Genomic DNA, 26,701 nt, shown 5'->3' with positions numbered 1-26,701 from the left:
AAAATGAAACAGGAAATCACAGAAATGGCCCACATGGGAGATGTCCAAAGATAGTGCGATGTCTTCATTGTGTTCCTGCAATTATTTAGTACATTAGAAGGAGACGGTCGTCATTTTATCTTATTACCAGCTGCTAAAGGTATTTTGAGAATAATGTGTAGGTGCATGCAGTGGCGTAGCTAGCAATTTTGCTCCCCCATGCCCCCAAAAAAATCTGCCCCCCCCCCCCTAAATGCCAGCAGGCACCGGAGATCAAGGGGAGTAGGCGGGGAAACTGGACGCTGACACGGCGGGGGATAATAGCTGGCGGAGGTGAGCACTGGGGCTTGGTGCTCTCTCATCTCCCCTCTTCTCCCCTCCCCCTGCTTACCATGTCCTGCCAGCTCTTGCCCCCATTTTCCACCAGCCGCACTGTTCCTGGCTACAGTGATCAGACAGCCTATCTGATCACTGTGGCCAGGAGCAGCGAGGCAGGCAGAAACAGGTCTCAGCGCTGTCCTACTAACTGCCATCCCCGCGTCTGCCATACACAGCAGGGTACATTCGCCGCCAGGGAGCCCAGAAATACACAGTCAGCAGCGTGCATTGCAAGCCAGAAGGGCAGCGGGCATGGTGGAAGTGGGAGCCTGTCACTGCGTTCTCACACAGACAGCCAGAGAACGCTCCCCCTTACACCATGCCCACTGCCCTTGGGCTACATCAGAACACTGCAAACCTGCGCCCCGGTGGCGCCTGCCCCCCCCCACCACCGCCGGGGCTGCGGACCCCAAATTACGCCACTGGGTGCATGGTTGCCATGCAGGATGCCGGAACAGTGTATAGATAAGAAGGTAATTGTAGCATAGGCGAAGCTAGGGGGTGGTCCGGGGGTGCACTGGACCAACCATGAGCCCATTTTGTAGCTGAGGGATGGGGCTTTCCAACGAGCCCAGCCCCATGTCTCTAGCCCCCTGGGAACCAGAGATACTGCCAGGCAAAGCTGGAACATTTTCCCTATAGGATAACATGGGACCCGCTAATTCCGACCCCCACCCAGTTCAACGGCTGCCAGTTCCCCCTTCGGCATCACTAAAGCTCGAGGTTGATCTCAGTCGAACCCAAATCGCTGGGCCTTCAATCTGATACCAGGCTGGATCTATATGGGTTAATTGGTTCCAGGGATATTTAGGTTAAACCGTTTTTTTTTATTTCTTAAATGTAATTTCATGACTGTTTATGTTCTTTGAGAGCAGATTTCTCTAAAACCAAACAGCCCAGTTTCACGGGACCAAAATCATTCGAAGCCAACTCAGAAGTTCTTAAATATGATACTGGTCTCATGTAAATGGGTTAGTTGGTTCCGAAGATATAGCTGGTTGGTTAAAGGGGGGTAGGGAGAGGGGAGTGGTTGTCTCTCCCCCTCACACCAGAAAATGCATTGACTAGGCTGGTGTATAAGGGGTCAGCCTGGGAATGTCCCTGCATGATCCTGGGACCATATTCCCGGGTAAATCCCTGCAGGGTGGTGTATAAGGGGTATTATTTCAAATAGCCGTGACCTGCAGTGCTCTGAATACAGCCGGGCAGCCCCCTGCTCTCTGTCCAGCTGTCAATGACTGTCACCCCTGCAGCTTCCGCTCCAATTCTTCTCCCAGCTTTCACCTCACCCCGCCCCCCCTTTAATCATGTGGTGTTGGCGCCCGGCGTGCTCCCCCGACGTCATGCACAACAACAGCGTGCAAAATATTTCAAATGTCCGTTCGGCTAGAGGGGACACCAGGAGGGGAGTGGGAGCGTGCTCTGCTCCTCTCCCCATAGAAGCAGCTGCACCGCCCTCCATCTTTCCCTGCAGCAGCAGCGAAGGCCTATATAAAAATTTACAATAAGTGGCACTTTTGGCGGCATTGCTTAAGGTACGCTACAAGTGCCGGTATGTGGGGGCATTACGCATAATGTGTGGCTTAATGTGTAAGGGGCATTACGGTGTGCAGCATCATGTGTAAGGGGCATTATGTGTGCAGCATCATGTCTTAGGGGCATTATGTGTGCAGCATCATGTGTAAGGGACATTATGTGTGCAGCATCATGTGTAATGGGTACTATGGTGCACGGCATCATGTGTAATGGGTACTGTGGTGTGCGGCATCATGTGTAATGAGTACTATGGTGTGCGGCATCATGTGTAATGGGTAGTATGGTGTGCGGCATCATGTGTAATGGGTACTATGGTGCACGGCATCATGTGTAATGGGTACTGTGGTGTGCGGCATCATGTGTAATGAGTACTATGGTGTGCGGCATCATGTGTAACGGGTAGTATGGTGTGCGGCATCATGTGTAATGGGTACTATGGTGCCATCAAGCAAGAACCCTCTAGCAATAAGCACGTAGGTAAGCAGCATTTATGTGGCAATTATGTAATGGGCATTACGGTTTGTTATATAGTATGTAATGGGCATCATGATGTGTGGCACAATGTGTAATGGGCATTATGGTGTGTGGCCTTATGTGTAATTGGCATTACGGCGTGTGGCTTTATGTGTAATGGGTATTACGGAGTTTGCTAAAATGTGTAATGGGCATTACTGTGTATGGTCTAAAGGGTAATACCACACCCATTTTTGTGATGCCACGCCTCCTTCCCATGAGACCACGCCCCCTTTTTGCTGCGCGGCTTCACCGCGCAAAGGTCCCCCTGCTATTATGTCTGGATCTGGGACCACACATTACCATAATTCTAGATTCGCCTGTGAATCGTAGGTATCGTTGGATGTAAGTGGAAGACTGATGTTTTCCACTATGGCACTGTAACAGTCCCAAGGTGACTCTGCACATGCCCAGTATATCCTCAGCGGCCATCTTGGTAAAGGAAATTAAGGGTGAAATTTATTGGATGAGAGATTCAGAAAGTGAGAGATTTGGTAAGAAATCTCCAGTTATTTTAAAGGGGCAATCATTTACACTGCAAAACCAGTTTGATTTTGCAGTGTAAATGATTGCCACTTAAATAAAACCTGGCGATTTCTTACCAAATCTCTCACTTTCTGAATCTCTCATCCTATTATATTTCACCCACAGTTATCCTGAAGGAGCAGAAGAATAAATAAACAGATAAAATTACACCTTTTATATATAAACTCAGACGAATGCTCATGCATACATCGAACCTCAATAGGCCAAGTGCTCTGAGATGCCCAGCATGAGTGAGCCAGCCAAAATGCCACAGTTTTAGCATTACCTAAAAGAAAAATTGTGGCATGGCATGCTGGGATGTATAGTTCCACAACAGCTGTAGGTCTGCATGTTGAATATGTGAATGTCAATATCCATATGTCATGTTAATGTTATGAGTAGCAACAAAATATATCAAAACCATTTAGTGTACCTATGTATATAAAGAGAGAGAGAGGTCAGATGGAGAGCCCCTCTCATTCAGCTGGGGGCTGGTGATAGAATTGCCAGCCACCGCCAGCTTCCGGAAGGGGGCGCGCGTGCATGAGACGCTCGCACGCCCCCTTCCGACGGAGCTCCCCGTCGGTACCCGCCGCCTCTCCGACGGTCATCAGCGGTCCCCGCTGGCTCCCTGCAATGTGGTCTGGCAATATGATGGACTAACAGTCCATTATGAATGCAGCTGCGAGGATAATCTTCCTAGCTAGACGTTCATCGTCTGCAAAGCTACTCTGTCAGTCACCTCATTGGTTACCTGTATTCTACCGTATTCAATACAAAATTATTTTACTTACACACAAAGCCAGAAACCAAACTACACCAACATATATCTCTTCTCTTATCTCAAAATATCATCCAACACGACCTCTACGCTCCTCCCAAGATCTGCGTCTCTCATCCACACTCATTACTCGCTCCCATTCCCGACTGCATGACTTTCTTCGGGCTGCACCTACTCTGTGGAATGCCCTCCCAAGCACAATAAGACTCTCCTCCAGTCTCCAAACCTATAAGCGTTCCCTAAAAACTCATCTCTTCAGGCAAGCTTATCCAATTCCAGAACCAGTCATAGAACCTTGCATTCTGGTGGAATCGATGCAATAAAGAATACAGTATCTATCCTTATGTATCCATGCCTATTTCCCTATAGATTGTAAGCTTGCGAGCAGGGCCCTCCTACATTTTGACTATGTGTAAATACCCTGTTTTGTTGTATCACTGTCCCTTTTGTAAAGCGCAACGGAATATGCTGCGCTATATAAGAAACTGTTAATAAATAAATAAATAAATAAACTGTACATCAATCGCTGCAGTCAGTGGTCTGGCAATATGATTTCTAAAAGAGAAAGTTGAAACTTTGTCCACGGAAAATGGAATATTTACATTTGTTTGTTATGAATAATTCAATACAGTTATTTGAAGAACGTAAAGGGAATGTAAAAGGAGCACAACAATAATCTAGAACAAAATGTTACTTATTGCAGGTCTGAAGACTTGCTAATTTCTGAACTACAGCCCACACTGTGCATCATTATATTACTGGGAGTTGTAACGAGGGATGTTGTGACATAAGAAAAAACAGTAATAGTGTATTTCCCTTAAATAATACATATTGTCATGTGTCTGTGGGAGATATTTTGGTTCACTCTTTCTGACAAGTTCCTTCTTAGATGGACAAAACCATGTGCACTGCAGGTGGGGCAGATGTAACTTGTGCAGAGAGAATTAGATTTGGGTGGGGTTTTACTTCAAGTGAGACCTATATTGCAGTGTAAAAGTAAAGCAGTCAGTATTTTCCCTGCACAGAAACAAAATAACTCACCCAAATTGAATTCTCTCTGCACATGTTACATCTGCCCCCCTGCAGTGCACATGGCTTTTTCCATCTTAGAAGGAAATTTCAGAAAGAGTGAACCAGAATAACCCCCTATTTAACATCATAGATTGTACATAATAACCAGCAGCATTTGCTATAAGCTCCTATACCTCCACCAACTACTTACCTGTCATTAGGATTCTGAGGGATACATTTACTAAGATGGGATCAGATTCTATCTATTATCTTCTAGAACAGGGGTGCCAAACTCAAATTCATCGGGGGCCGCATCAGCAGTTTGGTCACCCTCAAAGGGCCGGTTGTATCTGTAGGTCCCCCTGTATAATTATAATGCCGTGACACCACAGGTTGCTCCCCCTGGATAATATAAAATGAATGCCATGACACCACAGACTGCTCCCCCTGTATAATAATAATGCCATGACACCACAGACTGCTCCCCCTGTATAATATAATAAAAGTAATGCCATGACACATAAATGATTATACAGGAGGAGCAGCCTGTGGTGTCATGGCATTATTATTATTATACACGGGGACACCTCAGGAAACAGCAGATATATATTTTTTTTTATTGTGAGTGTGATCCTCATCCTCACTTACTGTTTCTCTGTCTGTCCTGCAGCTGCTGCGGCTTCCAGCTTTTCTTCACTGCTTGCTGTGGCCACACTGTCCTCGACTCCCGGTCCAGCTTCCCTGCCTGCTCCTACTTCTCTACAGACGCATGGGCGGGCGGCGTCATCGTCATGACGTCCCCACCCAGTGTCTGTCACTGCCGGGCATCAGAGGGAACAGGCAGCTGGGCCCTCCTCCACGTAGCCGTGGAGGCCGGCGGCCATGTTTCTGTAGCAGCATACATATGTGCCTACAGGAACATGGCCGCCGACAGTGGAGGAACAGGTAAGGTGGTCGCGGTGGGATGGGTGAGAGGAGGTGGCCTAGGCAGGAGCTGGGACACACTGCCCTGCGTGCTATCTCCTCGCGCGGGCTACATGACGAGGTCTGGCGGGCCGGATTTGGCCCGCGGGCCTTGTGTTTGACACCCGTGTTCTAGAAGGTGCTAAATAAATTAGAAGTATTGGTTGCTATGGGCAACATCCCTTCTTAAAAAGAACTCCCATCTTAGTAAGTTTACCCCAGAGTGTGGGGTATATTTTATATATATACTATCACATTCCCTCCCTCCATGCCCTTTGCTCATGCTCATAATTGCGCATGCGCGGACCCCCAGCATCGGGGACGGGGGACGAATTCCGGCCTGAATCGGCCCCTAAATGTAAGCTCAGCAATATCACAATATACGAAAGCCAATCGTAGCTCGCAATCCGGCAGCCAATCAGGAGCCACCACTGCCGCTCCTAATTGGCTGCCAGACCCCAAGCTCTGATTGGCTTGCGATCCAAATAGCCACGGACCTGCTTTGAGTATACAACCGGGCAGCCCACCCACCGCTCTCTACCCAGCTGTACCGGCTTTTCAGTTGTGTGCGGCTGTCGACTGTCTTCCTTAAGGTGGCCATACACACGCAGATTTATCTTCAGATCTGGCTGGTTGGAACAAAACCCTGGTAATGGATGAGTGCAAATGACAGTTGACCATTTGCTTGGAAATGCTGGAAAACTGACAAACCTCATCCATAACCATGTTTTTGTTCCAACCAGCCAGATCTGAAGATAAATCTTTCTAGTGTATGGGCCCCTTTACAGTGAGCGGCAGCTGAGTGAGGCACCATAGTGACCTGGCGCCTTAGCTGCATACTTTGCGTAACAGGTGGGCCGGCCCTGATTGTGCCCAACTGACAGGCGCCCTTAGGAGTCTCCGACCAGCGCAGCCGCTCCTATGTAACATGCCTCGAGCCGGCACTGCTCCAGCTGGTGCGGCAGGAAACGTCTCACACAGAGGGCCATATTGCCTAAATCTGCTCTAATGTCACAGTTTGCTTCCTTCTATTATCACAGCTCAAAGCATGATACTTCCCAGCTACTGTAAATGGAAACCTCATAGATTCATGGCAGCATAAAGTCTCAATGAATTAGACAAGACCTGTTTATCTTAAGCATGGAAGTGATATGCAGAGAGGGCACAGAGAGGCATGCCTCCAGGTCAGTACTTAGATTTAAATGCATCATTTAATATTCATCGCTCGAGTCTCTCCGCAGATGTGTGAAAGTTGACCTGACTGGTAATTGGGGGAATTCATGCCAGATTGCATTTTGCATCACCAAAAGGCAATGGAACGCTGGCCAGGGTTACTAAACTCCCTCAAGCACGACTGTAAACATATGATTAAAAGGAAGGATAAAGAGACATGAAGTGCACAAAAGCAACGTGTGAAGTAAATTAGCTGAACATGTATAATAGAAACATCATATTATTTTTAGAACTAGCGACCGCGTGAGAGGTAAATGAAGAAGGTTAGACAACAGAAAAGTTGTAAAACGGAACAAATTAATGATTCTGCAATTATAATAAAATGAAGGTCAGCAATACAATATTTAGCAAATGTTACTGATCCATGATCTATATACGCTATAAGAGATAATTGTTGCAATAAATATATGTATAGATACTTAGCAATATTCAGAAAACGGCATAGCGAAGAAAAATGTTCTTATAGATTGCCACCAAATTCCCAGCAAACTTTTCACATACATAAATTCATGTGGGCGGTGATGGGGGTGGGGATGAACAACTCACATCATAAGGTCCCGCCCCTTACAGGGAAATTACAGCAACGGGTAAATATTTGCATAGGGGCGGGCCTAACACTAGGAAGTGGGTGCAATGCGGTAGGAGTGCCCACTCTTTTTGGGCTGCGGGTGACTTTCCCCCCCAAAAAACAGGGTGTCTCCCACAGTAGGCAAGTAGTTTTCAATTACCACATTTTCCTTAACCCCATTCGCTGCCCTATTTCCCCTTACAGAAGAATAGGTACTCTTTACCTAGAACGGCGCCCGCGATTAGCATCGCGGGTGTCGGGGGTAAAAAATCGCGGCCATCGCATGCACATAAAAAACGGGTGCGACGCGATGCCCGCGATTTTCCCATAGGGATCAATGTTAAAAGTCAGATTGGACGCGATTTTAGTGTTAAATGCCTCAATGCCCGCGATTTTTACATAGGAAACAATGTTAAATGGGCCACAGAGCCCTAATAGTCCCCCTGAAGTCTTAAATGGCCCCCACAATTTTTAACGCCACCCCACGATCAACGTGAACCCGAAGCGTGGCGAGCGCAGCGAGCCCGCGAGGGGCGGCGGTACGCGTCCTCCGACCTTTTCATACCCCCACTATCCACGTCGGCGTGGAGTTGAGAATAGAATAGTGTGGCGAGCGCAGCGAGCCACCGAGCCCGAAGCGCAGCGAGCGCAGCGAGCCCCGCGAGGGGACGCGGATACCTTCACAGTTATACGCGTCCCCTCGCGGGCTTCACAGGTGTCCGTGGCGACGCGTTTACCTGTGAAGCCCGCGAGGGGACGCGTTTACCTGTGAAGGTATCCGCGTGCGCTCGCCACGCTTCGGGCTCGGTGGCTCGCTGCGCTCGCCACACTATTCTATTCTCAACTCCACGCCGACGTGGATAGTGGGGGTATGAAAAGGTCGGAGGACGCGTACCACCGCCCCTCGCGGGCTCGCTGCGCTCGCCACGCTTCGGGTTGACGTTGATCGTGGGGTGCCGTTAAAAATTGTGGGGGCCATTTCAGACTTCAGGGGGACTATTAGGGCTCTGTGGCCCATTTAACATTGTTTCCTATGGAAAAATCGCGGGCATTGAGGCATTTAACACAAAAATCGCGTCCAATCTGACTTTTAACATTGATCCCTATGGGAAATCACGGCCATCGCGCCCGTTTTTTAGTGCATACGATGGTCGCGATGGTCGCGATGGGCGCCGTTCTAGGTAAAGAGTACCGAAGAATATTATTCTACCAGATTAACAGGTCTATTTATGAAGCAGAGAAAAGAGTGGAGATTATTGCTTTTACATCAAATTCCCAGATCCGACCTGGTATATGGAACAATCCCAGCCAGATATGGGATTTCCCGCATTTATACTGCAATACCGACCCTGGATATTCTGCACCATTCATACTGCACATGGGTGCAGCGTCTTGAGAGCTGGTGTTTGGAGATGACCTCTCATTGGGGCGCCTATGTCATGCTGGGAGCAAGCCCAGCAATTGGGGAAAGCTGTTGGTCTGCCCCCAGCCTCCATCTGCCCTGGCAGGAAAAGACAAAGGCATTGCACCGCTGCTGTCTCCATAGTACAGCAGACAGCAGCCAAGGCTGCTTGCGCCCCCTGCCCATTCTCCGGACTGAACGCAGGACACTGTGGTCAGGATGTATGGACTCTCCCATTGACGTAAATGGGAACAGATGACCCGGGTTACCCGTTTACACTACACAGGTCTTAACCGTGTTCAATCCGTTGTATTTCCTGGGCTGGACTGAGGAGTCTTTGGACGGGTCAACCCAGCAATAACCTAGGAAATTGCTTCTATGTAAAATGGGTAGAAGTGAGACAGGGAAGAAGGTACCCATGGCAACCAATCTGCTGCTATGTATAATTGCACAGAATTGATAAATGTTACATCAAAGTTGAGTGGTTGTCATGGGCAACTTCTTCACTGTCCCACTTCTCAGTAAAAAAACAAACAAAAAACATTTTTAGCCTAAGCCCATGAGGCCTTTAATCCATCCCTGATCAGAAGTAGCGCTGCCCAGAAATGGGGGGTTTCACTGGTTCTCACACTCATGGCTCACACCCCTTGCCTAAATATCACACACTACCAGTTTTCATCCAGTACTATGAGACAGGGGGAGAGTACTTCTTCTAAAAAGGAGGTGTTGTCCATAGCAACCTATAAGATTCTAGCTATCGTTTATCTAGTACATTTTATCCTCTAATGCAGTGGTTCCCAACCTTTTGTCTCTCCCGTACCCCTTGATTAGGCTTTTTTATTGAAGAGTACCCCCTCTCAATTTGAAATATAGACAGTACTTATGAGTGGAGTGGAAGTGAGCGGTATGCGTATCCTTATGCATGTCCTTATATTAAGGAGTAGCGGACAGAAATCGTGCCCTTCCGTGTCTGGCCGCTGGTTGTGTACTGTCTCCAGGGTTCCCACTTACACCTGTAGGATTAATGCCGCTGCTTCCTCCACCCGTGTCAGCACAGGGTAGATGATTGCTGATGTCTGAGGGCAGCATGGGAAGCTCCCATTGGATTGCTGGTCAGGCAAAAGCACCAGGAGACACTGATGATGCTGATGACGCTGAAGACAGAACCATAAGTGACACAACATGGTTCTTCTCCATGGCAATGGGTCTTCAGCCATCAAAATACTTTTTTTCATCTTCCGCCATTACCAATATTATTTTCAAGTACCCCCAACTGGTCTGCAGAGTACCCCCAGGGGTTCTAGTACCCCAGGTTGGGAACCACTGCTCTAATGGCTACAATCGGATTGGTTATAATGAGAAACACCTCCACTCGATCACTATAGGAAGTTTGCTACATTACCTGCTAAATAAGGAGCACGGAAAAAAGCGGTTGCAGGGAGCAGCTCTGAGAGAAGAAGAGGAGCTGTCATTTGTATCTTGTGATGATTACAGATCAGTGTTTTCAACCACTGTGCCGTGGCACACTAGTGTGACTCGAGCTGTTCCCAAGTGTGCCCCCAGAACTAGAGATGCCCAAATCAGTTTACAGCCACCACCAGTTCAACTGGTATTTACTGGTCTCTTTTTTCCATTATTTTATTTTTGTTACCTGTGGGGACCAGTGTGATTGTTTTTTATATGGGGGCCAATAGGTTTTTTTTTTTCCTGTGGGGGCCAATGTGTTTTGCCCTGTGGGGATCTCATGGTGTGCCTTGGCAATTTTAAAATCTTACTTAGTGTGCCCAAGGTAAAAAGGTTGAAAATCACTGGTCTAGATCAACTGCTAATCAATAAAACAAAACTGCACCAAAAGAAAGTAAACCACCAGGATTCATTAATGATTAAACACAGCTTTCCATTCACGGTCTATGAGATTTATTACGGAAAGGGCCAAGTTATAAAATAAAGAAGCTCAATCATTCCGAGTCAGACCTTCAATCAATCTGTTGTGAAAGTCATCTTCCCCTCAGCACAAGCAGGATGCCTGTCACTTAAATTTAGCATAGTTATAAAATAAAATGTAAATGTATGCAATACCTACGTTATTCCATATATATATATATAATGTACATAACAATATCATTAATAATTATTATGTTCATTCATTTTTTAAGTCTGTGTAAAATCTTTTTAGGCCTGATTCGGATTATTATGCAAACCGAATGGTTTACCAACAAATCTGATGGTTTCTGGTCTGCAAATGCATATTTGTAGAACAGGTCTTGCAATATCGCTCCACCGCTCACCATTTTCGCAGCACGATTTGCATATTGCAGCGTTTGGAGCATGGCAACTAGCACCGCTCTTTAAAAAAGGGCCTTACCATCCCTATTTTGTAGGCATATCGGGACCAGGGATTGCATCGTTAGACACAGACTTCCTGTACCCAGTTGTCTGGATCTAACGACCAGTCAGAGTAAGCTTTGGCTTATGCAGACTGTCCAAGGTGTGCTACCATCATGAATAGAAAAAGCCAGATGTAGTAATTGTTGCATGAAGAGTGCACTTCAATGCAGACTTATCTAATTATGTAAGAGAGCGCAGGACCACATTTTTTTAATTTTTAAGTATATAAAAAAAATATATTTTATTTTAATACACATATATATCAATAAAAAATATTAATACAATACATATAATTAAGAATTAATAATAAAATTAAAATCACATCTCATATGAATCCACCAGCAAGACCATATTAATTGCTCAATTGGGGTATATGTATATAGTTCCTTAGAAGATATATATTAAAGGAGATAGTTACCGTCCATATTTGCTAATTTGTTAGAACAGTCCTTGTCCTCCTTATTGATGTATAGTATGCCTCCAGAAATGTTGAGTTTGACCTGATTGAATTGGACCTCACCTCTGCACCTTCAGTCCTGGAGGGAGCCTTTTTTGCAGATAGGCTCTAGCAGTTAAAATAGAGGTTATTTGGATGACAGTAATGTGCCAACTGTAATGAACGGCTGAAAAATATCTGTATAACAGGGGGGTGCTGTGATGACTAAGCGCCGTCTCATAGACACTAAGGGCTATTTCACACGCTCCGGCTCCTGCCGGGCGGCGAAAACCAGCACGGCGAAAAGCCATGCCGCACACCATAGTTAATAATGGACACAAATGTATCCATTCACACGGGACGGCCACGGTCCGGCCGCCCGGTTGCAGCCGGATCCCACCACTAGAGGGGATGGCTGATGGGCTGTGGCCATCCCTACCATTGTAAACTCCTGAGGGTGGCACGGCTTCCTGGCCGTGCAAGGTTTCGCCACCCAGCAGGAGCCGGAGCGTGTGAATTAGCCCTAAGCCCCGAGTAAGTGCTGCCAGCGCCGTCCATCCGGCTGCTCGCTCACCTCGGCCGCGGCGTCCAAGCCGTCTGTCAGGCAGGGATCATGGATTTCAGCGGCTGTCAATCAGAGACTCGTGCGGTACACTGAGTGGAAAGGGACCGGGAGTGCATAGGAGGGATCCCCGGAGCTGGAAATGGATTAAGCTGGTGTCTGAATACCCTTTCTTGATGCATTTCTCCGCTAGGTAGGTATCTGCGGTTTCATCAGAAGATGAAAGTCTTCTGATCATTTTAATGTGATTTAAATTTTATGGTACTTGTGCATAATCACGGCGCCCACTACTGCGTAGAGGGCTATTCACGGTAGTAAAATCCCATCGCATCTCATACCATATTGTATGGCATGCGAGGCAATGCGATTTTCCTTTCTAATGTATTCACTGCTCGGTGTCAGTGAATCCATTAAAAAGATAGGGTGCGATAAAAAAATTGCATTGCATCGCATTGTATGGCATGGGATGGGAAAGGGGCGGTATATGGGCGGGGCCACAGAGAAACGTCTGTTTGGGGGCTTGGCCAGAGCAATCACGTAATTTTGACCCCGCCATGCAATGCCGTTATTTCAGGTACTGCAGAGTGGTAGGCGAGGCTACAATGACGCGATTCGAGTCATTTGGTCCTACGGACCCCCATCAATGGAGGTGTGGGAGACTTCCAGCATTCCGGGAGACTTGCCTACAGTACCTTTCCGGTTTCTGGCCATTCTGGGATGGTAGGCAACCCTGTATCAACATTTGCACAAACATCATTTCCAACAGGTTATGGACCCAAATACATTGCCGTCCCTTGCTGAACCGCCGCAGCGATGCTAGCACATATGTACTAACATATGCGACTAGCATCACAATGAAGTGACGGAGGCCCCCACGATATCTGTGATGTGGTGTGCGGGGGGTCTCCGTCACATCCCTGGCTCAGCAGCTGTCCCCGGCGCCTCCTCCTTCCCCCTGCAGCCGGAAGGACCTCTGACTGTGACATGCTGCTAAGGGGAGGAGTTTGAAGGAGGATGGGACAGGACTAGTGGGGCCGGCATCTGCGGCGGGCGGTGATAGAAGCCCATAGGCTTCTATATGGTATCCCCACCCAAAGGTAGCAATACCCTGCCCGGCGAAGACGGGTGACCGGGTTTTAGTACATTTGAAAATGCAGTAAAACCCCCCAAAATGGGGGTTTTACCGCATTTTTCCCTTAGTACATTCTGCCCGCAAGCTGCTAGACAAGCAGTTTAGAGCAATCTTTAGCGCATGTGTGGTGCAGACTGCCATAGAGCACATACAGTAGTGGCAGCACAGTTTGTTTCCAATGCAGGGTGTAGCACAGAAGCTGCATATAACACAGTAAAAAGCAGCACAGAATGTTTGACTTCCCAGCACAGGATAGCAGCACAGAATCTGTTATTTGACATCACAAAGGTTTTGCTGAACTTTTCCATTGTGATTGGTTGGTAACTCACTTTTTTGCTACAGAACTAAGAAATATTTTTTTTCACAGACACAAACAAAATTTTCCCACTCTTTGTCCCAAGCGTTCCAGTACATTTGACTTGCAGAGTTGATTTACATCGTCTAGGATAGAGGTTCTCAAACTGTGGGTCCTGACCCCAAAGTGGGTCCCGAGCTTCTAAACATGGGGTCACGACTCCATATTGCTGACCAGGCTGATGACTTGTCTAATATCAGTCAGTGATTCAAGGAGTCTGGAAAATCTGTTGAAGTTGTCTGTTATTTTAGACTCCTCACATCATGTTGTGCCTCCACAATGCTGCCATGCAAGGGCTCTCTGCTGGCTACACATGTGATGTGATGACCTTCTGCAGTAACTTGCTAGGGTCCTGTCATTATTTCTATTGTCTGATGGGGTCCCAGAGCAAAATAGTTTGAGGACACCTGCTCTAGGAGATACTTTACATTTGATTTTGTACTATTTTAAGATTTAAATGTTTTTATGCTATGCTAAAGTTTCCAAGACAAAAATATCTCATGGAAACATGGATGACTGTCAATAAAAGGTTAGAAACACGTGAAATTATCCTGTATTTGGCTCATTATAAGATAGGTAATGGAAGCCTGCGAGATCAAAAATGTTTATCATTCTGACAGGCCTGTCTCCAAGTACAGAATTCCCTTCCCCAGCCTGCAGAGATTTATGCTTTTAATTACCTCCTATCTGCCTCACTACTCTCCATGCCAAACAATCAATATAAATAGTCTTATTTACTGGACAAATGTGAAATATCTGACACACGGAAGCCCTGTTTATCATGCTATTTATGAGTGAAAAATGAGTGACTTGAGAACTATGCTGTTTATCAGCACTTCCCACCCAGGAATACATAGAAGCCAATCACACAGACTATCAAATGCTTATCCAACTAATTGATTTTATTATAACATAATCTAGTGTAGTCTGGCCATATTCCTGCACTCATGGATCGATAAAAACCCTCTAATGACATTTAAAGAGCACTAAAGGCCCGTACACACTGGGCGACTTTGAGCTGAAAGTTGCTCAAAACAGCAAGTTTGAGCAACTTTCAGCTCAAAGCCGCCCAGTGTGTATGGCCCGGCGATGAGCGGTGAGCGCTGCTGTGCGCTCCCGCAACATCGCCGGGAAAGCCGTTCATCTGCTGGTTATACCAGCAGATGAGCAGCTTTCAGGACGGCTTTGAAAAGAGAGAATTTGGTCACTAGATCGACACTATTTTAGTCAACATGGCTAAGGTCGACGGGGTTGGATGGTCAACACAGGACTGGGTGCAGGGGGAAGAATCATTTGACGGCTAATGATTTTCCCTCTGTGCATGGCTATGTATGCGTTCGCAGCTGTGCACAGGTGCAGGGAAGTACGGGGGGCAAGCGATCATTGGAACCGCCCCCCCCCCCCAATACACTTGTCTGATTTGGGCCCGATTTCACCAGATTCCATCAGATCAGGCTGAAATCGGGCCCAAATCGAATGTGTCTGACATCCGATCTGATCCGATGTGCGGTCCCATTCACATCGGGTTCAAGGCGGTGGTGGGACGGGCAAAAAAGGGGTTAACTAGTAGCCTCACGGGCAAAAGTATAACAGGCACCTAATAGGGTGTGATGTCAAGCTGCTCCTACTAGGGGGCGTCAAAACCCTAAAGAAAATCCAGGTAACAAAAAACAAAGGTGGAGCGCTAAGAAATTGGATCAATTGGTCAAACCTTTGAGAAAGCTGTCAGCTAGACAGCGAAACATGTCAGGGAGCACCTGTTGATTTTATCATATTGGGTTACTTTGGCTGATACTGGATTTTGCATGTTGGAGACTGACTCTGCAATAAGTCCCCCTTGGGCAATTAGCTGGAAAAAGCACCATCTTTTTACAACAAGCTTTGGGACACCACCACCTGCATACTGTGGATTACAATTTCGCAACATCGTTGAGGACACCCCTATTCCGACTGGGGCCTGCATATTTCCTCCAACGTTATTCGATAAATCCGGCAAGGTTTATGGATCCCCAATTTACTTAGCTCTAAGATGGATCTACCCAAAGGGAAACTAATATCTCTAAGAGTTTCCAAAAGGACTGCAAAACGGGACTCCACACCAATAAGTAGAATACCCATCATTTTTTATTAATCTTATTATGCATTTTCATAGTAGATGCTAAATTAATTGTTGTATATGTTTTTTTATACCTTAATAATTGAATTTATTATTTTTTAATAAATATTGTACATTGTTCTTCACAAAGAAGATTTTTTTTTAAAAAACTATTCAAAATAATGGGTGGCCACTGTTTGGTTGAGAGAGCTCCCTCACCCAATCAGTGGCTGTCCATTCTTTTGAATGTTTTTTTTTTTAATTATCCGGCCTCCCGCCTTCAGCTCCCCATGAGTATTATATTGTGAGCTCTCCTGGGTAGCTGCTGTGGGAGCTCAGAAGAAATTGGGTCTGACTTGTCCTTAGGACAATTCGGACAAGTGTATGGGGGCCTTAAGGGCCCGGCAGCCTCCTTCACAGATAACTTGAGGAAAGAACTGCTCCCGAAAAACGCTGCGATCCCCCCAGTGACACAATGCCAGGAATTGCATCAAAACTTCACAGAGGGCAGGGCAGCAATGATGCAGTTCACTGCACCCTACCTCCATCCCAACTACTTGGGCTTAGCTATCCGCGGACCTCCAGGAAAGGGACTTTTGCCAAAGTTGGTAAGTATGGCACATAGCATGGTGCATGTGGTGCAGGCCACATACCTGGATTAGCACTGATGAGGTTACATGATAGCACAATCATATACGAGAAACAGCTTTTATTATATATACAGTATACTCAGAATCCAGGCCTGACAATAGGGATGGGACACAGGGAAAACCACATGGCGGCCAGGGGACAGAGGGGCCACATAAATCAGGGACACAAAGACTATGACAGCAGTGCCATCTAATAATTTAAATATCCTCGACTTAAAGAACCAATCTCCTTCCATCTCCCCCCTTCCCCCGTCACTTGGTGCATGTGGTGCCGGTCATGATGCTGATGGTATGGTGCTCCAGGCCTTCCATGTCTACTAGGGATGGCCATTGGTGGGTTTTCTATTGATGGTTGTCATTGATGTAAAAACTTGATGGAGTTAACCCCATCTGGTTTCTCTCACTGATCACCCCTGATTTTTTGTTTAGTAAGCTGAACCCCAAAAAAAACAGGGCCTGGAATTGCAGTTGTCTTGGTTGGAGCTAGGGTCAGTGTCCCGACACCCAGGAAAAAAAATATTCAGTAGCTCTTTGTCATCGATGGCAGGAAGCCAAGTGGTTCTTCCCATCAACGGTAAAAGTATTCTCCATTAATCATAGGCCATCAATGACTTCATATCGTCAATGATCGATGACCATCCCTACTGTCAACCACCACAGCTGCCGCCAAAGCGGGAGGGGAAGCGGTTTTCAAAGTGCACGATTTCTGTTGTCACGTAAGTTTTCAGTCATCACTGGGAAACGTTAATAGAAAATTGATAGACTGCAGTCTCATGAATATTAGTTCAATACACAGAAGGTCATCTCCACTATGTATATGCAATCGGAACAAGGAACAATTCATAGAAATTAATTCCAATTTTCTTCCCTTTAGCACATCCGTAAGTCAACACTGCAAAATAACCCATATCCCTCTGCAAATACGATTCAGACATTACATATTTATCTATTACAGAACATTTACAATTTCCTTGTGCACAAGTCCCCAGTTCCCATCTCAGAAGTACGGAGAAAGCTGCGCTCGGAGTCTACTGGGATCATTTTCGTAATTGGCTCCAGCGGGTTCCATTCAAGCTAAGTTGAAATGGCCTCAGAAAACTATTATATGTGATATGGACTGAGGGCTTCATGTGAAAAGTAATAAATGTGTTATAAAGGGTCATCAGATGAACTGAAATTATTGCATTCTGTATAACGCTAATAAATAATTTAGTGGTTCAAGCTTATAATGACGGCAAATCTGGGAGGTGATTCATTGGTGGTGACACATTGTGGCAGACAGCCAAAGTCTCCCTACGAGTCTTCTTCCGTTCCTCGGGGAAAAAAAAAAGAGATGTGCTTTTTCTTTCCCAGACTCTTCATGATAGATAACCTATATTTCCGTTGGAATATGATGCATAATTTAACGCTCTAATGTATCATAATTGACAGTGGTAACCGTTTTCAAAATGTACCGAAAAAAGTCTTCAAATATGATAAGTGAATGAAGTTCTCAGCCTGCACACTAAATGACTACAATTCAGGGTACTGCGGCGCAGTGGGAGAGGCTTATGGAAACGCTGTGCACAGCTAACTGCAATGTGTTATAGAAACTGTAACAATAGTCTGTTTTGGAAAAACTTTTGTAGATGAGAATAAAGAACTGTAGATCAACATGATAAGAAGTACCGAATTCTTATGACCATATACTGTAACTAACATCACATGAGTCAGGAAGAAATGCCCCCGTGAATCTTAGAAACGATGTGAAAATGGAAAGGTCATCATGAATAATTTACACAACGGAGGAACAAAAAATATCTGGTTTTGATTCTGCCCAGTAATTCCAGGAATGTAGCTTCTTCTATTACTTGCCTGAGGTTGTGTAAGACAGGATGGCAGAGGGCATAACTCAGTGGCAGAGGGCATAACTGCTGCGCTTTGTTTCGCTACCCCATGAATCAGTTCTGTAGACTCTCACAAGATACGCACATTGGGCCTGATTCTGAGTTAGGAGTAATGCAGAAACGAGCAACCAACTGTGTACCTGGGCAAAATCATGCTGCGCTGCAGGTGGGGCATATGTAACACGCGCAGAGAGAGTTGAGCTGCCTATGCACAAGACAATTTTTGAAATGATATGCATGCGATTTTCGTGTATATCGTCTAATGCAGGCATGTCCAAACTGTGTGCCTCCAGCTGTTGTGAAACTACACATCCCAGCATGCCTTGCAGTAGTTTTAGCATTCCCCTAATAGCAAAACTGTGGCAAGGCATGCTGGGACTTGTAGTCTCACAAAAGCTGGATGGCCATAGTTTGGACACGACTGGTCTAGTGTGTGCACACTGTGGGCCCAATTCAGACCCACTCGCTGGGCTACAAATTCGCAGCCCGAATTATTATCAAATGACCTTGCATGCGCGCGGTCAGCAGTGCGGAAGCTTGCGGTCCCCCTACAATTGAAGCCAGCGATGGCCAAAATGTGCAGTATTCTTACCTGACCCCTGTCGGGATTATCTTCATTGGGATGCAGGCGTCGGTATTCTGACCGCTGGCATCCTGAACACCGGTCATCTGTATGTATCCCGGTAAGCCTAACTATATACATTTAAACCAGGCTTGCCTACCCGCCTGGAATGGCCGGAGAGCTCCCAAAAATCGGGTCAGCCTCTCGGCCCCCCGGGAAGGTGGAAAAGTCTCTCGCTTGCTGGCCAGAGCCCCCACTCCCTGCTGGTTCAATTACCGCAAGTCGCAGGTCTGCGGAGAGAGGGGGTGGGGCTAAAATGACGCGATATCGGCATTTGGCATCATTAAGCCCTGCCCTCTCTCTGCCGCCCGCAAATCACAGAGTTTTATGGCATGGGGCGGGGCCAAGATGTCAGCCTTGCCCCACCCCCTCTGACGTGTTGCCTCTCCGGACTTCTCCAGCAAGTATGATTTAAACATTTAATCCCCCATCAAGACTTCCCCACCTGGGACCTCAAAGAGGGGAGAGGTAAAATCGTGTGCACTATTAGTAGGTGGTGAGTACCTTTTAAATGCATGCATGAGGCTGTTTTGCACACCTTCCTAACGAAATACACATCTAGTGGAAATAATCAGTAGTGGAAGTATAATATGAATTGGTTTCGGCAGAAAACTCAGACATTGGACTTTCAACCTTTCATAACTATGTTCCACTTGTCTGTCCTCAACAAGCAAAATAAATGGCATCCTCATTGGAATTGTACACGGATGAGTGTAGAATGCCGGTCACAATGGAAACACAGATTCCTAAAGCTATTAGGAATAATCCGTATTAGATCTATGTTCATTTGGTAGAGCTGACATGATAGGAATTGGCATGGGCACTGGTGCGGCCTATAAACCAGCATTAGTATAAACAGCTGATAAACCAGCCCTAATGTCTCATCTCAGCTTGCCAAAGACTAAACATACTTGCAATACCAAGTAAGGACTTAGCTGTGTTTTTATTGTTCTGCTGTAGAATTTTTTTCTTTTTCTTTTTTACTATCAAATTGAAAAATATTCTTTTTTGGCTCCGCGATACAAAATTATACCCCATTTTTCTATTTCCTAGGCTGTGCATCTACAGAATCGAGATCCAATTTAAAAGTACATTTTCAAACATCCTGGGAAATAAATTGATACAGTCCTTTAATCTTCAGTTTATCCAACGAACTGATAGATACAAAATATCTTGCTTACAGTAATACTGTTTTCAAAGTAAATGTTGAATAATAAAATGAGTATACATTAAATGGAGTGTGCTTTATATTCAATTCTCTCTATCCGCTGTCTCTCGTAGGACAAAGAAGAACAGAATGTCCCGGCTAATATGGAACATTAGATGAAACGCAACAAGCCTTTTAAGGGGTTGAATAAAAATGACAGGATTGCTCTGCCTCAAACCTCAATTTTATATAACCTCTGCATTTAGGTTAAATCAGCATAAATATAAGCAAAGCCTTGGTTATACCATGTTTATCCAAACCCCATCTAAGGGGGGTATTTAATCCCAGCCGAAATTTCCTGGCCAGGCAAAATAAATCGGCAATAATTCGCAGATTAGTATTCAATCACGGGCGTTTTTTCGCCCATTCTTTAGTCCATTTTCGCCTATGACATTTCACTTTTTTGGGAAAAACAGCAAAACTTGTAGATTTTTTGCCTAGTGAAACATCCTCCCGGGATTGAATACCCCAATAAAGTCTCTGTGGGGGAGATGTACCAGTCAACCAATCACCTCCTCATTCATTATTTAAGCACAGCCTGATTGTTTAATACTTTGTGTGGTAGCCAATTAACTTTTGCCTGATTGTCATTATCGTGCTTTCCAATTATTTGGCCACAAACATTTTACATATTTGAGCAAAAACATGAAATCCAGGATAAATTCCCAAACCCATTTGTTATCCCAAAAAAAGGTCTCTAAAAGCTGGTTATTGTGGATTTTGCTTCATTAATTGAAGCATAATTCCTGATCAGTGGCAAATTGTCACGGCAACATGAATAGCCCTCAGGGAATCAATTAGCCACAGTAATTTACCTTGGTTAATTGGATACCTCTGTTTATCTCTAAGGCTTGTACTAAGTCATGGAGAGAGATAAGCAGCGAGAGATAAACTACCAACTAGCCAGCTCCTACAGATGTGTCCTTGTAGGTGGTTGATGCTGCTACTGTAAATCGCACCAGATCCCATGTATAGATTACAGGAGCATGTGTACGCAAGCTTCCACTATCCCACGCAACAAAGTATGGGCCAGATGCCCTAAGCTTCAAAAGTGATCAAATGGAGAGTGATAACCAACCAACCAATCAGCTCCTAACTGCCATGTTACAGACTGTGCTTGAAAAATGCCAGACAGGAGCTGATTGGTTGGTTGTTTATCACTCTCAATTTTGTCACTTTCGAAGCTTAGTGCATCTGTCCCTATAACTGTAACTGTCATTGTTCAAACACAGCTGGTAACATGGCAGTTAGATGGTTTAACACATGTCCCCAGGGGCGGATTTAGGGATGAGGGCGCCCCTGGGCACAACAATAATGTTTACTAAGTAGGACAGTTTATAGGGGCAGTATCTGCATGTCCTATCCATTTACACTCTATTTAAGATGGAATACGGTACAGTACAGTGGATATTTTGCAGTTATTGGTACATTTTGGGCTCACAGTACTATCACAAGCATCCAAGTGCCGCCCCCAAACATGTGCCGCCCCTAGACCGGTGCCTCACGTGCCTAATGGGAAATTCGGCTCTGCATGTCCCCCAAAGTTTGTGCCGGCTATAAACCCATTTCCCTCCGTCATCTCAAGTTGTTATCAGCTATCTGTGGTCAAGCTCTGGAAAGCTAATGATAAATTGGGGGAGACAGCAGACAGCACTGGAGATGTCAACCTACGGTGAATTGTGCGGACACTTAAATCATGCAAAACCTGTTGTATGTTTGATAAATAGGTCCCTACTGAAGGTATTGGTATTTGTTAAAGAAAGTCTTACATAGGGTCCGATTCAGCAAGGCTCACTAAGCAGTGGTTGTCCGATGCTTAGCGAGCCGTGAAACATTGCCCGGCCAAACAACAAAATCTGCTCTGTACCATGTGAGGGGATGTACGTGCGCACAACCCCTCGCATGCGGCCAAAGGGGAGAGAAATCATTTCATGGTCTGAACTGAGTCTGAACTGACTTTTATTTCTGTCGGTGTCCGCCGAAGAGGGGGCGTGTGCTGATGTCATGTGATGTCAGCAGCCCGCGACCCAGCAGGGATTGGCTTGCCCGCATTTACATGGGGCATAAAATGCTGGGCGTTCCCATGGTCCAGCCCCGCCCCCCCCCCACCCTGCAATGAACGGCCTGGCGAGTGTATAACTCTGCAAAGCTGTTCTGTGCTGGGGATGCACATGTTCAGAAATGCGCAAACCCCATTCATTGGGGCTGGGGTCTGAATTTGGATCGCTAAAAATGATCCTGAATCGGCCACATCGTTTCTTGTTAAATAAAATAAAGATTTGTTGGACCTGATTCGTTTTGTTGGCCCTACATGATTCGGCCCCGGCGTGTTGGCATATTCACATATGCGCATGTGCGGGGCTTCTGTGCTGACACCATTGGCGACTTGCATAGTCGCCAAGTCACTCGCACAGGAGGGGGGCGGGATGGAGGCGGGCGAGGGGCGTTCACATGCAAACAACACAACAGAGCCAGGCTGATCTAGGATGGAAGTGACATCACACGCCCTCCCTGAAAACGCCTGGGCGTGTCTGCCTTTTTTCTGACACTCCCAGGAAACGGGCGGGTGACTCCCACAAATGGAGACTTCATATGGCTTGCGAATAGAGTAATTATTGATATTTGTTGGTGTTTGGCCTCGCGCAGTCTTTCAATAAATGCACAGTCCTCGCGCAGTCTTTCAATAAATGCGCAGTCTTTCAATAAATGGTCACCGTGCTAATTCACACAGCAGCGATCCGGTCAGAATAACCCCCATGTATGTGTTCGTAGTTGCAATATTTCTTCATAAGCGTGACCATGCATACACAGTACTTACATCAGAATTAAAACGTAGCTGGCAGACATTGCAAGAAATGACTTGTTTTTTCTTTGGTGGAATGGAAACGCCGAATGTATGGTTTATGACTGCTTTTTGCACAGGGTCCATCTAAAATGAAAACAAAAATCAATGAATAAAAAAATTAATTTGTAAAACATTCTACATACATCATATATAGTTGTGACCCAATTACAACCCAATGGCATAACGCATCGGAACACATGCATGTTTATAGACAACACTGAGCGAGGACAAGGAAAACCCGCAGGTCCTGTGCTGGTGTAAATGAGTCAACTAGGGTTTTAAGCTCGGCCCCTGGCTCCATGACTCTGATCTTGTCCAGGATTTCCCAGGTCTGAGCTAGATACACTGCGGTCTGAAAGGGTGTTTCCAGTTTACTCCACATGGGTTGTGATAGACAGGGCCGCCGACAGAGGGGTTCTGGGGGTACGTGAGTCCTGGGCCCCGCCGCTCTGACAGAGGGAAGGGGCCCGGGCAACTCTCCCCATCAGCACGGTCACAGGCTGTCACTCACCCCTGCGGTTGGCCGCCCCTTCACTGTCCAGTCTCCCACCCGCCACCTGGCTCTGAGTTGAGTACGACCCCATCAGGCACGGCGGCACATTGTGACTGCGCACTTACTGTGCAGTCATATGCAGCCTACAGTGTCAGTGTGTCACTGACAAGACAGCCGCCGGTGCCCGGACTCGGCAAAGGAATGACATCACGCCGCTCTTGACTGACAACCAACCGAGTAGCGCAGCAGCACAGTCTGCATGCTGCGCAATATGTAGAGAGGAGTTGCGAGACCTGGTCCCTGGCCTCAAGGTACCATTGGGGGGGGGGGGGGATTTTGTCAGTCCCGGGCCCCAAAATTTCTCAAAAAGCTCCTCGCGGCACCCCTCCACACGGCATGGAACCAGGAAAACTCTGGTTTTGACCAGGGTTGCGGACCAGGGAGACCAAATTCACACAGGAACTGTTTTTGCCCAGGTCCTTGGTCTGATGTGTCCGGTGTCAACATGACTTTAAACTGTGCTCATTGTCCTGGCTCAGACTTTGATTTTCGGTTAGAAAGGGGTGATAGACAGGTGGAAGATTGGGGAGCTTCTAGTTCTTGGGCGCTAAAAGCCATTATCTGCAAGGAGGGATAAGAAGACTGTTCAGGTACAGTAACTGAGACCCAATTATCTAGGAAGTAATGGGCATTGTGAAATATTCCCGAACCAATTGTTCAATTATCCATCTTTCCATCTAATAGAAATCACATTGCATATCAGTTATATGGTCACAGAGGTTTGAGCAGGGCACATAGAAGAAGTTAGGATCTTCCATGGGATGCAGTTGGGATGCCAGCAGTCAGAATACAGGGGCCGGCATCCCTACTAGCTCACTGAGGTCCGAAGCCGGAATCCCAATGTCGCTGAGGATACCTAAGCCAGATTCCTGACTGCCAGCATCCTGATTGTTAGTAAGAGGGGCGGGTTAGTGTTAGGAGGGTAGGGTTAGGCACTAGTGGGAACGGTTAGGGTTGGGCTGTGGGGGGGGGGATTAGGGTTAGACTGTTGGAAGGGATGGTAAGGGGAGGCAGGTAAGTATACTTACTGGACCCTTGTCAGGATGCGGTATCAGTATTCCGACTGCCAGCATCCCCACCACTGGTTATCCATATTTATTCTTCCTCCACATACATACAGACTCTGGCTCAGTCCACCAGAGCCCGCCCTGTGAATGCAGGGCCGCCTCCCCCCCTCGCAGCGTGGGTTCGCCCGCACTGGCTGTGAATAGATGTTTAACATAAACATCCATTCGCAGGCTAGGGGTAACCTCCCCCCATCATTCGATGGTTGCCGACAATCGAATGAAGGTGAAGGTGCGCGCATATCTAAGTGACTCTCAGGTCACTTAGATAAGCGTGCACCCTTGGGAGGAAGTGGGCGGGCAGCTGTCATCTGGTGATGCCATGGGTACTTTCTGCACCAGAGTCGCATGCATGTGCAATGTATTGGTAATCAGCCTTGTATTGCTACTTGTATGAGATCATCCTCATACCCAGGGTATTTTACACTGAATGATTTACATTCCATCACTGAACTCTATCACTTGAGTGACATGACCTCACTACACTCCATGCAAAAGTAACATCACTATTCAGCAAAGAATATATTTGATTGCTGAATATTCATATCGTTCTTCCCCCTGTCCCACGCACTAGGAACACAGCCAAGCTATCATTCTGATATTAACGCCTTGCCTGCTCTACTGGCTGAAGACTAATTGATCCGTAACTCAACAGTGAAATATTTACATGTTGCCTAATCACGGTTTACTTTATACATAAGTGAGTAATTCACACATGTAGTTCTTAGGCCAGTCCAGATTTTAAGGATATCCATGGCTCATTACAGACGGTTAAATCAAATTGATTGAGGTACTTATTCAGGTCATGGATATCCTTAAATCTTCAGGACCACGTTTAGGAACCTCTGACATAAGACATCACTGATACATTGAATGAATGACAAATCCACACACGCCATCTATTATCAGTCATAGGTTTATCTCAAATATTCAACTGACTGCTCTATATACTGTACATCCAGAGGCAGAACTCTGGGAGGCAATGGAGTCATCTGCTGCCGGGCTCCTGCTCCCAAGGGGGCACCTCTCATTTAAAACAATTAATTCAAATCCATTGATATTGCTTCTGTGTCTGATTTCCCTTCCTAGCAGAGGTTACACTCTCTTTATTTTAAACATAATACACATAACATACATAGAAACATGCAAAAATATATTTATATAAGGTAGTATGTGTGTGTGTTTGTGGGGAAGCAGGGATGTGCGGTGAGTTAAATGGATGGCAAGTACCAGAGCCAGATATGCACACAATTTATGAGCCATGGGGTACATGTGGGCATTATACACCTGTGCATCAGTATATACTGCTGGAGACTCGCTGATTTTTAAAAAGAGATGTGCAGAAAAGGTAGCCAGGTGAGGCACTGCCTCACCTGCCATAGGCTTTTTACTTCAGAGTTTTGACTATAAAAATTATTAGAATAATAAAAATAAGATTTTTTAAAATATATTCTTTGTATTTTTAACATACTTCAACATTAACTCAAAACTCCGGCATATACGTTAATATGACAGGAAAGGCTGTGCCTCACCTGCCTCACCCCACTACACCCCACTGCACGCCACTGTGGGGAAGTGGGGGGGGGGGGGGGGGCACCAATATTTATCTTGCATCCTGGCAACTGGGATGAACTTACACCGCTGTGTACATCTATAGACAACACACTTACAGGAAGAATGATACAGATGGAACATACATGTCACATTCCCACGATGACACAACACACACTGACATATTCCTTCAAACACCCGAAACACTTTCCAAGGTACTGTACTTACTTCCGCAGGCAAACCATTCAGCATGAAGAAATGAGCGTCCGTGCAGCAGCAAAGGACCTGGTGACAAATCTCTGGTGTTGGAGAGATAATAATCCACCACCGGTAATTGTCAGGTGGTGAGGGCAGAGCAGATCATGGCCAATGTCACACTTGTCTCTGTGAGAAGCTATAACAAGGGCATGGCCACACAAACAGTGCTCTCTGGTAGTCTCCCGGGGTTATAGTGTAAGATTCCCTT

General features: G+C 46.1%; 1 protein-coding gene across 9 annotated transcripts in view; it reads right to left on the bottom strand.

Annotated features, from left to right (window-relative positions):
* The window catches only part of ZNF385B (zinc finger protein 385B), a 385,947-nt gene that overhangs the window by 45,449 nt on the left and 313,797 nt on the right, over positions 1–26,701 (bottom strand). For 8 of the 9 annotated variants that reach the window (XM_083154697.1, XM_083154702.1, XM_083154700.1 and 5 more), the window contains one exon: positions 23,041–23,151. The exons of the other annotated variant lie outside the window; for it this stretch is intronic. In XM_083154697.1, coding sequence (XP_083010823.1) covers positions 23,041–23,151 — 111 coding nt within the window. The remainder of the gene's footprint in view (positions 1–23,040; positions 23,152–26,701) is intronic. 9 annotated transcript variants of the gene reach the window in all.

Source organism: Crinia signifera, chromosome 7 (genome assembly GCF_055691185.1).
Source record: "Crinia signifera chromosome 7, ASM5569118v1, whole genome shotgun sequence".
Taxonomy (NCBI): Eukaryota; Metazoa; Chordata; class Amphibia; order Anura; family Myobatrachidae; genus Crinia; species Crinia signifera.
Note: the sequence above shows the minus strand (reverse complement) of the source record. Positions and strands in the feature narration are given on the sequence as shown.